At 39.3% G+C, this 13,506-nt stretch overlaps 1 protein-coding gene across 5 annotated transcripts in view; it reads right to left on the reverse strand.

Annotated features, from left to right (window-relative positions):
• Window positions 1–13,506, reverse strand: part of fam184aa (family with sequence similarity 184 member Aa) — an 85,024-nt gene that overhangs the window by 1,876 nt on the left and 69,642 nt on the right. For 2 of the 5 annotated variants that reach the window (XM_049464009.1, XM_022673299.2), the window contains 3 exons: window positions 10,468–10,614; window positions 9,258–9,375; window positions 4,976–5,080 (listed from right to left, as the gene is read on the reverse strand). In XM_049464009.1, the coding sequence (XP_049319966.1) occupies window positions 4,976–5,080; window positions 9,258–9,375; window positions 10,468–10,614 (370 nt within the window). Of the gene's footprint in view, window positions 1–959; window positions 2,564–4,975; window positions 5,102–9,257; window positions 9,376–10,467; window positions 10,615–13,506 lie in introns of those variants that run through there. The other 3 variants (XM_049464008.1, XM_022673298.2, XM_049464011.1) reach the window with 2 other exon arrangements.

Here is a 13,506-nt window from a genome sequence, read left to right on the forward strand (position 1 = left end):
GAGGATCACACACACACACACACACTCGTACACACACACGCACTCACAGTGATGAGACATGCAAACCCCGCCCCCCAAAATAATAAAGGTCTGGTGCTGGCGGAGGGCCAGGGCATGCTTTTTTTTGCATTCCAATGCCATTTTAGAGATCACACACTGCTGATGTGAATGCCAGAGGCCAGTCTGTGGAGACACACTGTGCTGAAGATGCTGTGAACTTGCTGCAGAACACAGAGTTGGGTTCTAATGTGCAGAAACGGTTCCATGCTGACCGAGACCAGGAACACAGAACATTCTACACTGTGCATTAGATCAGGGGTGGCACGATACCAGCTGGTCATGTCCGATACCGATACTGCATCCTTCACTATCTATCCTATCTGTTAGACCACAAGTTTAATAATGTACTAGTGCACCTCAAAAATTTGAATATCATGGAAAAGTTACTTTATTTCAGTAATTTGGTTCTAAATGTAAAACTCTTATATAGATGTATTACACACAGAGAGATCTATTTTAAGTATTTATTTCTTTTACAGCCAATGAAAATCTAAAAATCAGTGTCTCTGAAAATTAAAATATTATATAAGACAAGTGCTAAGTCCTGCTGGAAAATGAGATCCGCATCTCCGTAAAAGTTAAAGTCAGCAGAGGGAAGCATGAGGAAAGTGCTGTAATTTTTTTTGGAAAACACTGCACTGACTTTGCGCTTGATATAACACAGTGGAGCAACACCAGCAGATGCTGATTTCATTGTCCAGCAGGACTCGGCACACTGCCCACACTGCCAAAAGTACCAATTGGTCTTATTATATAATATTAAAATTTTCTGAGACACTGTTTTTTGGGGTTTAATAAACTCTTAAAATAGATCACTCTGTGTTTAATACATCTATATAATATATGAGTTTCACATTTTTAACTGAATTACTGAAATAAAGTAACTTTTCGATGATATTAAAACATTTTTTTGAGATGCACTAGTATGATTATATTTTAAGTGGACAGTGCAGTGCAGTGGGTGTAATGATTGTGACCGTAAGCATCTGGCTAAATTTGTCCTTTAGCTTTCATGGTACATTTTATGGTACGTCATGGGACAGGGTTTTTAGTTTATTTGTTATTATAAGCTACTCAATCACACAATACCTTCAGTTATAAATATCATCAAAATTGCGTTTTCTGCATGAATCTGACAATGTTTAATAATAAATTTACCTCAGGACTGCATTTTCTAAGATTTTTTTAAAAACTTGTAAAGACCTAAAGATTATTTATTACATCTTTATTTTTGTTTGTGATTATTTCCTTGAACACTTGGGCATTTTGTCGACATACATAGGTTACTGTTACTGTTTTTTGTCAGTGAAAATTGTTATGTTTTAATGTTTCATTTTAACAAACTTACAGTGCTTAAATATCCGGAATAAGAGCTGGAAAAATGTTGTGTGTTTAAAAACTTTTGACCACTACCATAAATCGTCATACATTATCAAACTAACTTATTTTGCTTGTAAACAGTTCAAATCTACCTTTTTCATTTTAATTACTTCATTACTTTACTTCATTTTATTTTATTTACTTCATTTTTATTTGAACTTCTTGCCAACGGTGGTTAAGCAATATACTGGCAACATACTGTTTACTGCAAAGTGTAATTTTTTTACAATTGTTTTTTTTTTTTACAATTACTTACATTTGACATTTTTACATTTTATGGCATTTACCTGACACTTTTATCCAAAGTGAATTACAAGGTTATTTCTATTAGAGAAATTCGGGCCAATGTAGTGTTTGGAGTCTTGCCCAAGGACTCTTTATTGGTGTAGTGCAGCATTTAGCACTCAGACCTGGAATTGAACCCCAGTCTCCCACATGAAGCGGTAGTTAGCTCACTGGCAGGTAGTGGTGTTATCCACTGCGCCACACCAACCACAATTTACTTGACCTGAAGAGCTTAAATGGCAAAAATAAAGGGAAAATGGGGGTGTTATTTATATAGATATGTTTTTCTTCTTCTATGTCTTATATGATTCAGATAATTAGATTTTGTCCAGTATACTGAGTATACTGAGTATCGGATCGACACACCCCTACAAGACAAGATGCATCAGAGAGTGAGGCAAGCACACACATCCACGCAGCACTGTGGATACACTCTGCTCAACTGATCTTATTCTAATTTCCACCACAAAAAGACAGAAACTGATACTCTGATTAATAACTACCAATAAATACCATTAAACCATTAAACTGCAGGACTGACTGAGAGACAGTGTGATCAGACCAATGGCAGACAGGTCAGTGGGTTACAGCACGTCTCTTGCCATGGTGGGAAGAAGGAGGTGTGTGTGTGTGTGGAGGTGAGGACGGACGCTGGATGACGAGGTGGGGCTCACCTCCGCGTGGGCTGGGCCTGGGGCGGAGCTTTGTGCCCTGCGTGCTGATTGGGGGAGCTTTGGACAGAGTCTAGGCAGGTAGGCCCCGCCCCCCTGCCTTCCGCTTCCACAACACTTAGGTTTGGAGAGCTGACGAATCTGTGTGCAGCTTTTCTACTCTTATGCTACATTGGAAGGACACAAACAGAGAGGGGATTTGTTGTATCGCAGGGAGGGGTGAAGTTTTAGGACTAAAATTTCGTTTTTTAATCTTTGGCGAAACTCAAACAATGAACACACAGCACTGTGGAGACTGTGGAGGAGGTCGATGAGCTAGCAGCGACGAAGAATGGCTTGGAAAGCAAAGGAGAGAGGATTTCTTTTCTTTTCTTTTTTTTGGTTGGATGTCGGAAAACATGGATAAAAGATAAAAGTAGACACTGACAGTGAGGTCACACGTACAGATCTTACACTTCACAGAAAGTAAGAAAGAAAGAAAGAGTTTTAAAAGGTAAAGAAAGTCATGCAGAACAGCTCATTCCATTACTTAAGGGATGAATGCATTAGTAAATTAGTTTACAGCATATTTTGCCCATGATGTATTAAAATAACAGGCATTAATTCAATTATTTTAAAAAATTACCGTATTTTTTGCACTATAAGGAGCACTTAAAATCATTAAAAAATCCTAAAAATCGTCAGTGCGCCTTATAATCTTTCACTGTATAGAGATGGGTATTATCAGACTGTAGCCTGCTGCTAACCCCAGCTAGCACTGCCAGCGCAGCATTAGCATTAGTTGCTAACCACAGCGTTAAAAGCTAGCTCTTTCACCGTTCAGAGATGAGTATTATTGGCCTGTAGCCTGCTGCTTACTTCGGCTAGCACTGCTGGAGCAGTATAAGCATTAGCCGCTAACCACAGCACTAAGCACTAGCTCTTTCGCTGCTCAGAGGTGAGTATTATTGGTCTGTAGCCTGCCGCTATCCTCAACCAGCACTGCTAGAGCAGTATAAGCAATAGCCGCTAACCACAGCACTAAGCACTAGCTCTTTCGCTGCTCAGAGGTGAGTATTATTGGTCTGTAGCCTGCTGCTATCCTCAACTAGCACTGCTGGAGCAGTATAAGCATTAGCCGCTAACCACAGCACTAAGCACTAGCTCTTTCGCTGCTCAGAGGTGAGTATTATTGGTCTGTAGCCTGCTGCTATCCTCAACCAGCACTGCTAGAGCAGTATAAGCATTAGCCGCTAACCACAGCACTAAGCACTAGCTCTTTCGCTGCTCAGAGGTGAGTATTATTGGTCTGTAGCCTGCTGCTATCCTCAACTAGCACTGCTAGAGCAGTATTAGCATTAGTCGCTTACCACAGCACTAAGCACTAGCTCTTTCGTCATTCAGAAGTAAATATTATCAGCCTGTAGCCTGCTGCTAACTCCGGCTAGCACTGCTGGGGCAGTATAAGGATTAGCTGCTAACCACAGAGCTTAGCACTAGCTCTTTCATTCTTCAGAGGTGAGTATTATCGGCCTGTACTCTGCTGCTAACCCTGGCTAGCACTGCTGGAGCAGTGTAAGCATTACTCGCTAAAAACTCTTTCGCTCTTTTCGCCTGCTGCTAACCCCAGTTAGCATTGCTGCTAACCTTAGCTAGCACTGCTGGAGCAGTATATGCATTGGTCGCTAACCACAGTGCTAAGCGATAGCTCTTTCGCTATTAAGAGGTGAGCATTATGGACTGTAGTCTGCACGTTTACCTCGTTAAAACAAGCTACAAGCTAATATCACCCTGGCTTACAGGTGTTGTACTGAATTCAGCACCCCCGCCAGGAAAAGCACCCCCTCTCGGGAGCGCGCACGTACGTCTTCTTGGCTTTTTATTTTTTAAGAAAATGGAAATACCCAAGATGATTTTCTAAGCTACGCTTACGTTTTTTAATTATTAAGTAATAATAATAAATAGTCATGTCACCTGCAGCCTATCCCATGAGGGAGTGCTTTTCTTGGCGGGGGTGCTGAACCATTGTATAGTGGCGAAATCTGAACCCCCACCATGAAAAGCACCACCTCTCAGCAGTGCAATCGCAACGTTGTCTTGATAAAAGCGCTTTAACTTTACTTAGAAACACGTTCCAAAAGGGGGTGCTTTTTCTGTCAGGGGTTCTGAATTCAGCACAACACCGGAACACTCAGGGTTCCTCAGTGTAATGCTGTCGGGCGCTAGCGGTTAGCTGCTAATGCTAATGCTGCTGCTCCCAGCCTTAGTGGAAATCTGGAAACTAATCTTACGGAAGCGCATTAATCAAACAAATAAACTGTTTTCAAAAGAAAAAAATCTGTGTAGATTAACATCCAGCGCTTTTTTGATTTTAAAGGAAAATTACTTAAATAAAACCTGTAAAGCTTAGCTTAGCTCAGCGAGAACTGCTGAATCAGAAGGAAAACATGGAGACTCCCCTGTTCCTTACTAGTGTCGCATAATGCATCTTACAATCTGCTGCGCCTTATAGTGCGGAAAATACAGTAAATTCAAAAGAGTCACAGAAAATTGCAATTGTATAACGTCTCAATATGGAAATTTCAGAGCAATGCTATTACCTTAATTAGGGGGTTAATGACCCCCACGTTGGGGCTGGTGTTGAACACTTTGTTGAAGCTCGTTTCGCGGTTCACCAGCTCCAGCTGATAGAACTTCTTATCGTCCTGGAACGAAGGAGGCGCACTCTGTGTAAACGAGTTTAGGAAGTGGGTTTGTAGCAGAAATCAGCTCAGAAACATCAATATATTCAATACAATCAGGGGAAAGCACTCTGGACAACTGAACATGTGATGTAACACCCCTGAAATCTTTCCAGAAAAATGAAGGAATGAATAAATTAATCTTTTGTCAAATTTTTTTCTTTGTGTATGTTAAAACAGCACACAAAAACGGAGAAGAAAATGCAAAATTGGCAGAATTTCACACAAAACAAGCATGTGATAAGTAACAGGTGTGAGCAAAACTGTGGACAAATATCAACTATTTTGTCCCCGGTTCGCAACATAATAAAAAATGTACAACTCATGGCACTGTAGCTAACCTCCCTAGATGTGGACGGAGAAGAAAAATTGATGAAAGGATGTAACACAAGATAGTCCTGATGGTGGATAAGCAGCCCCGATCATGTTCCAAAGATATTTAAGCTTTTGTGCAGGCTCATGCTAGCACTGGCTAGCACTGCTGGAGCAGCATTATCATTAGTCGCGAACCACAGCGCTAAGCGCTAGCTCTTTTGCTGTTTAGAGATAAATATTATCAGACTGTAGCCTGTTGCTAACCCTGCTGGACCAGCATTATCATTAATTGCTAACTGCACAAAGCGCTAGCTCTTTCACAGTTTAGAGGTGAGTAATATCGGCCTGTAGCCTGCTGCTAACCCCAGTAAGCACTGCTGCTAACCCTAGCCAGCACTGCTGGAGCAGCATTATCATTAGTCGCTAACTACACAAAGCGCTAGCTCTTTCACCGTTTATAGGTGAGTAATATCGGACTGTAGCTTGCTGCTAACCCTAGCTAGCACTGCTGGAGCAGCATTATCATTAGTCGCTAACCACGCTAAGCACTAACTCCTTCAAAGAAGGAGAAAAATTTATAAAAAGATGTAACACAGTCCCGATGGTGGATAAGCAGCTCTGATCACGTTCCAAAGAAATTCAAGCTTTTCTGCATGCTCAGGGTGAAGAGTTGCGTATTATCACACTGTAGCCTGCAGCTAACCCCGGCTAGCATTGCTGGAGCAGCATTAACATTACCCACTAACTATGATAAGCGCTAGCACTTTCTCTGTTCAGAGGTGAGTATATTGGCCTGTAGCCTGTGTGTTTATCATGTTAAAACATGCTATGTGGGACAAACCACTAACTAATAGCGCCCTGGCTTACCAGAATACTCAGGTTTCTCAGTGTAGCACTGTCAGAAGGCATTTACTGTTAGCCACAAATGCTAATGCTGCTGCACCTAGCCTTAGTGGAAATAAGGAAGTCTACGCTTACTGTAAATAAAAGTAAGTGCTTCACTCACCAAAATAAACAGTTTAAAGAATTACTGTTTACAACACCACTGTTCTTTACTATTGTTGCTTAAAATGCACCTTATAATCTGGTACACCTTATAGTGCGAAAAATACAGTATATCATTTTTGCCTTTTTTTCCCTCCTTTTTTGTGTTGTTCTAATACACACAAAGGAAATGAACATGTATATAACAAAATGTGTGATTGAAATAATTTCCTTGAAGAAATGCTTAAAAAAAAATCAGGGGTGCCAACACTTTCGGCCATGATTGTATATATATACAGTATATATAGATATACAAATAGTTGCACCCCAAAATAATTAACTAACAGGAATTATACTCCGACTCTTGCTTGTGTGTTAATAACATCCTTTGCAAATTAAGTATGAAGCCTCAGAGAAGAGTTCAAAAGCAGTTCCTGCAGGTGGAAGGTACACTGTGGACAATCAACGAGCAGTGATGCCCTCCGTGAGTCATCCTATTAGTGCCAGCACCATTGGCAGACGGCTGCACAATGCATGACTACATGCAGGTAGACAGTGGTCCTAAATACCACGTCAATCTCACCAAAGACCCCAATGATTTTGTTCCAGACTGTCATGAAGGGACTCAGAATGGCAGCAGGTCATGCTTTTGTGTCTCGGTGGAGACAAGTAACAAATTGTCAGCACCAAGATCAATGGTATATTAATGGTATATTATGCATATAAGCCTAATTTTTAATAATGTATTATTCCTAGTAACTGTTCCTTCAGATTAGAATTGCTTACTCACACTTCCTTCTGGGTGCAACTATTTTGTAAAATATAGGTAAAATAGGTGTATATACACATACACATACACACACACACACACACACAAACACACAAACACAGCTCTGGAAAAAATTAAGAGACCACTTCAGTTTCTGAATCAGTTTCTCTGATTTTGCTATTTATAGGTTTATGTTTGAGTAAAATGAACATTGTTGTTTTATTCTATAAACTACAGACAACATTTCTCCCAAATTCCAAATAAAAATATTCTCATTTAGAGCATTTATTTGCAGAAAATTAGAAATGGCTAAAATAACAAAAAAAAGGTGCAGAGCTTTCAGACCTCAAATAATGCAAAGAAAACAAACAAGTTCATATTCATAAAGATTTAAGAGTTCAGAAATCAATATTTGGTGGAATAACCCTGATTAGTTTTTAATCACAGTTTTTATGCATCTTGGCATCATGTTCTCCTCCACCAGTCTTACACACTGCTTTTGGATAACTTTATGCAAAAATTCAAGCAGTTCAGTTTGGTGGTTTGATGGCTTGTGATCATCCATCTTCCTCTTGTTTATATTCCAGAGGTTCCAAAGAAACTCATCATTTTTAAGTGGTCTCTTATTTTTTCCAGAGCTCTATAAATCATTACCGTCATGCAAAAAAACTTCTATTTGGCAACTTTACTGGAGAAGAAACAAAACAAAAAAACTTTTAACTTATACAATATACAGATCATTGCCATATTCATATTATTTCAAAATGTTAAACCAGCAAAAAATGGAGATACAGGGCCCTATTTTAGCATTCAGGTCATGCAGGTCAGCTTGATTTAGCACGTGTCAGTGTGTCTTTGCTATCGTAATGACAGGAAAAGTACACCTTGCTCGACTAGAGATGCACAAAAGCCATATACTAATTCTCTTAATTAATTATGGGTGTGGTTAATTTTGGGTGTAATGTGAAATAAACCGATCAGCATGTCACATGCTCATCTTTCCCTTTAAGAGTCAGGTGAGCTCTGATTTTGGTGGATTGCTATTTTAATGGTGCAGCTACCTGGACGTGTCCAACGCTTCTGCTCCAGCAGCTCATTTATGGGAACAGCAATGTTATTTTATTTACTATTCTGTTTATTGTTGATGTAAATGTTGGGTTTGTGTTGCTGTGTGTTTGTGTGTAACCAGCGGGGATATATGTGTGGCATCCCTGTGTTGCCAAGGTAGCAATGAACATCTGACTGTTGGTTTCTGTCTAAAGCCCTATCCGGACGGGATCAGCTTCTCAGGGGGCGTCTGTGAAAAATATTTCCCTCTTCTACTCAATTATAAAACTCCTGCAACCGAGCTGCAATTGAAAAAACAGGAGGATCAGTTTTTAGGCTTTTTTCTCGGTCACATGGCATCACAGCGTTCAGTAGCTCCTCCATTTCCACTTGCTATTGTGTTTTTTACGTGGATCTCCATGGAAACGCGCGCTCAAAGTGTAATTACGGTGCGCGGCAGTGGACAAATATCTTTTTTATTAAACGCGAGGAGACGAAACTCAGAGATGTGCGTCCGGACGGGACTAAAATTACCGGAGGAGCACGAAAAGAGTTCAGCGAAAAACAGTAGATAATACAGACTGTAATTTTTTTATCTCAGATGACGTCTCTGAAAAAAAACATGTACATGATCGTTCTGGACGGGAATAAAATCACAGAGGATAAAAACCTCCATAAAAGAGAAAATTACTCAGAACCCCCTGAGAAACTAATCCTATTCAGATAGGGCTTAAGTTGTATTCAATCAGTGGAGCTTCTGCGTTTTCTGTAGTCAAGATAGCAATACACTAGAATTTTACCTGAACACACCTCATTCTATAGATATATTTACAAGCACTGTTGCTATTTAAACGACATGGGGGTAGGAAAGTGTGAAATAGACTGTTTGCAAGGTGTAAGATAGCAATGAGCATCATGACGCACCTTATACAGGCTGTAAGATAGGGCCCTTTATGTTTTTGCATGACAGCATGCACTGTACACTCCTTTATATCTCATATCTTTATATCTTTATATAATACTCACCACCAGCTTTTTGACCAGACTCTCCCTCTCTGCCACCATCTCTCTGAGCTCAGCTATGGTCTGCAGGTCCTCAGGCCGGCTCTCTCTGTTCCTGAACTTCTCCTCCGTCCCCTCCAGCCTGTAAACACACACATTACACATTACATAATCATAAACTGGGGGTTCTGTATTATATATTCAGTGTTTTGTCTCATTCTTTTATTCTTCTGTAAAGCTGCTTTGTGACAACATCAGTTGTAAAAATATAAATATATTTGATTTAATTTATTTTTTTATGTTCCAAGAGATGATTGTCTCCAAATCCGGTATTTAGTTTACACTGTTCACACAGATGCAAATAAAGTAATTTATTTAATAAAATAGTAAGCAAGATAGTGGGCAAAACAAGCAGGGTCAACAGCGGTAAACAGCAGCAAGAGGGAGCAAACATACCATACACAATATACAGTTCAAAGGTCAAATACATAAAGGAAAATGAAGTTCAGAAATGAAAAAACTAACACAGGCAACAAAACACTTTGTACAATGAAGTGAAGGTGTATTTCAGTTTCTGAATCAGTTTCTCTAATTTTACTATTTATAGGTTTATGTTTGAGTAAAATGAACATTGTTTTTTTATTCTATAAACTACAGACAACATTTCTCCCAAATTCCAAATAATTTTTTAAAATAGAAACACCTGAAATAATAAAAGGATGCAGAGCTTTCAGACCTCAAATAATGCAAAGAAAACAAGTTCATATTCATAAAGTTTTAAGAGTTCAGAAATCAGTATTTGGTGGAATAACCCTGGTTATTAATCACAGTTTTCATGCATCTTGGCATCATGTTCTCCTCCACCAGTCTTACACACTGCTTTTGGATAACTTTATACCACAGTTCAGCTTGGTTTATTGTGATCATCCATTATATTCCAGAGGTTTTCAATTTGGCAAAATAAAAGAAACTCATAATTTTTAAGTACTTTTTTTTCCAGAGCTGTAAAATGGAAACAGGTGAAATCAATATTCCGGTGATTGACTTCCTGGTGGTGGATATCACAGAGACAGGAGTGCTTACAGCGCCAGACATGACACTTTTTAATGTGACCGATATCTGATGCCCTTAATGGTTAATTTACATACTCGTCAGTGTCAGCGCATTTAAATTATGTTAATTTAATACATTATTTTTCAGTATAAACGCAGGTAAGAGCAGAAAAGGAACTCACAGGATCTGGAGGGCGGAGATCTTGTCCTTCAGCAGCTCCTGAGCTTTATTGAAGTCTGAGAGCATGATGTGAGTTTCTCGATTATGGGATGCATTCATCTCTCCCATCTCCCTCTCATGCCTCTTAGACAGGTCCTGTTCATGAGCCCTGGAAACACATTTAAACTACACACTTCAGCACAAAGAACAAATAATTCTGAAATACATTCTGTCCATCAGCGGAATCTCAAGAGAACGTGGGTTATGCAGCAAGACAATGACTCACAAAATAGACACACAAGTCTCTGTAACAAAGAATAAATAAAGAAGAATAAAGTCAGGGGTCTAGCAGACACCCTGCACAAGGCATGTCCTGATGCTCATTGCTATCTTACACCCCGTCAACAGTCAGTACATTTTCATGCCTTGCGCCCGCGCTGTTAAAATATCGTTAGAATTCAGGAATAAATCTACACTGATGGGTGTGGTGGTCTGGAAGTGAGGTGTGTTCAGGTACATTTCTGGCGTGTTTTTATATATTTTGGCGGCGGAAAACACAGGAGCTCCACTGACTGAAATAAACCCAGACAACAGTCCATCCTCAGAGTCCTCATTTCCCTATTCCTATAGGTGTGCCCAGTGCAATTCGCTGTAATATTGTTAGTCTGTTAGTTATCTTGACATTTATGTCACCTCCGCTTACCTTAGTTTTGTCCCTGGGGACGTTAACTAGCTTGCAGGTAATATTAGCTATCTCTATGCTAACATTAGTTATCTCCCCAGTAACTTTAGCTAGCTTGCCGCTAATGTTATCTAGTTCTATGCTAGCCTTAGTTCTCTCTCTAGTAGCGTTAGCTAGCTCACGGCTAATGTGAGCTAGCTCTCCGCTAACCGTAGTTCTCTCTCCGGTAAGTCGTTGCTAAAGTTAGTATGTACTTACTAGGGGTGTCACGATTTCGATATTTCATCGAAATTGATTGAAATGATGTCATGGTCTCGAGCCTTGAAGTCAAAAAGAGGATTGATGATCCCTCCCTTTAAGCTACGCAAATGGCGCAGCATACTGTAGCCGACGCCGCGGACATTGTTCCTGCTCAAAGAACAGCCCTTTCTCCAGAGAATGTGGACATTCTCATCTTCTTAAAGAAAAACTTGAAAATATAAAAATAACAGTTGTTTTGTCTAGCCTCAAATTAATAGATTTGGTACCTTAAGGAGCATCTTTCTCTCAGATAAAGTTAATAATATATCTTTATTAAAGAAAAAAACTTCTCATTCTCAGGGACCGAAAAAGTCTTAAAGTCTTATTTTTCATGTTTAACTGTTTTAGTAGGATAGAGTTCAGTTTGTTAAGGCTCTAATTGTCCTATTATTTTGTACATGACTGTTCCTGTATTTTTTATTATTTATTTTGTTATGTTGCACATTGCTGTTTTAATAGTGCACACTGCTGCTACCAAAAAAAGCCACTAGATGGCATTACATATATATCTTAATTAAATTATTTAAATTTGACCATTAGTGCCTAATGTGGTGTATTACAGATCACTTGTATCTCTTTGCATCACTTATATCAAGCCCACCTTTTGAAATAAGATGTTGTAAATTTGATGAATCAAACCAATAACTGACCATAGACTAATCTAAAACTGGCATTGGGCTCTCTGCTGTAAAAAAAAGAAAAAGAAAATCGAGAATCGAATCGAATCGTGACCCTAAAATCAGAAATAAAATTGAATCGAGGATTTAGAGAATCGTGACACCCCTAGTCCTTTCCCTATCTACATTAAATGCACCATCTAAAAATGTATTAAATAAAAGATTGTAAGGCTTTTTAAGGATCTGGGAGAACCCTGATATCAGCGGGAATATCGTAATTCTCAGGGACAGAGTCTTATTTTTCATGTTTATCTGTTATAGTAGGATAGAGTTCAGTTTGTTAAGGCTCTAATTGTTCTATTATTTTTTACATGACTGTTCCTGTATTTTTTTTTTGTTATGTTGCACATTGCTGTTTTAATAATGCACACTGCTGCTAGCAAAAAAAGCCACTAGATGGTATTACATATATATCTTAATTAAATGATTTAAATTTGACCATTAGTGCCTAATGTGGTGTATTACAGATCACTTGTATCACTTTGCATCACTTATATCTTAAATAAGTTATTGTAAATTTGATAAATCAAACCAATGACTGACCATAGACTAATCTAAAATTGGCATAGGCCTCTCTGCTGTAAAAAAAAAAGAAAATCGAGAATCGAATCGAATTGTGATCCTAAAATCGGAAATAAAATCGAATCGAGGATTTAGAGAATCGTGAAACTCCTAGTCCTTTCCCATCTACATTAAATGCACCATCTAAAAATGTATTAAATAAAAGATTGTAAGGCTTTTTAAGGGTGATTTTGCCCATTCCTAGTCTCTGTATTGTGAAATACAGTAAATACTAAGCTGAATAACAGGAATTCCTCCGCCTCACTGAAGAAAATATGTTTATATTTATTTGTCTCTCCACTATTCGTCTTCTGGCTAAGAGGACGGAGTGTGTGTGTGTGTGTTTATTGTTATTTAGAACAGAGGGATTCCTGAGAGTGAGAGAAGCTGCAGAGAGAGAGAGAGAGATACTGACTCACTCTGCCTGAGGGGATGGCTTCCTGCCAGCAAATATCTCTTCTCCTGGTCTCCCGGTGCCGGCTGAATTAACCTCTATGACCGAGCTGCTGGAGACGCTCTCGCTTATGAAACAAATGACCATTAAAGAGGATAAACTACCACTCTGCTGCTGCTGCTGCTGCACGCCGGAAATATTGCACCCGTCTGCTGTTAACCTGCCAGGCCTGAGCGCACCAACCCAGCAATTACACCGCAAAACACATACTGGTTTCAATTTACACTCATTTATACTAATTTACACTAGAAACAATCTAAAACACTATGATTGGGAGATTACCGGTTCGAATCCCAGTCATGCAGCTTGCCTCAGCTGCCAGAGCCCTGAGAGAGCACAATCAACCTTGCTCTCCCTAGGTGGGCTCAGTAGATGGCGCTCTCTCTT

The sequence above is a fragment of the Astyanax mexicanus genome, chromosome 14 (assembly GCF_023375975.1).
Source record: "Astyanax mexicanus isolate ESR-SI-001 chromosome 14, AstMex3_surface, whole genome shotgun sequence".
Lineage (NCBI taxonomy): Eukaryota > Metazoa > Chordata > Actinopteri > Characiformes > Acestrorhamphidae > Astyanax > Astyanax mexicanus.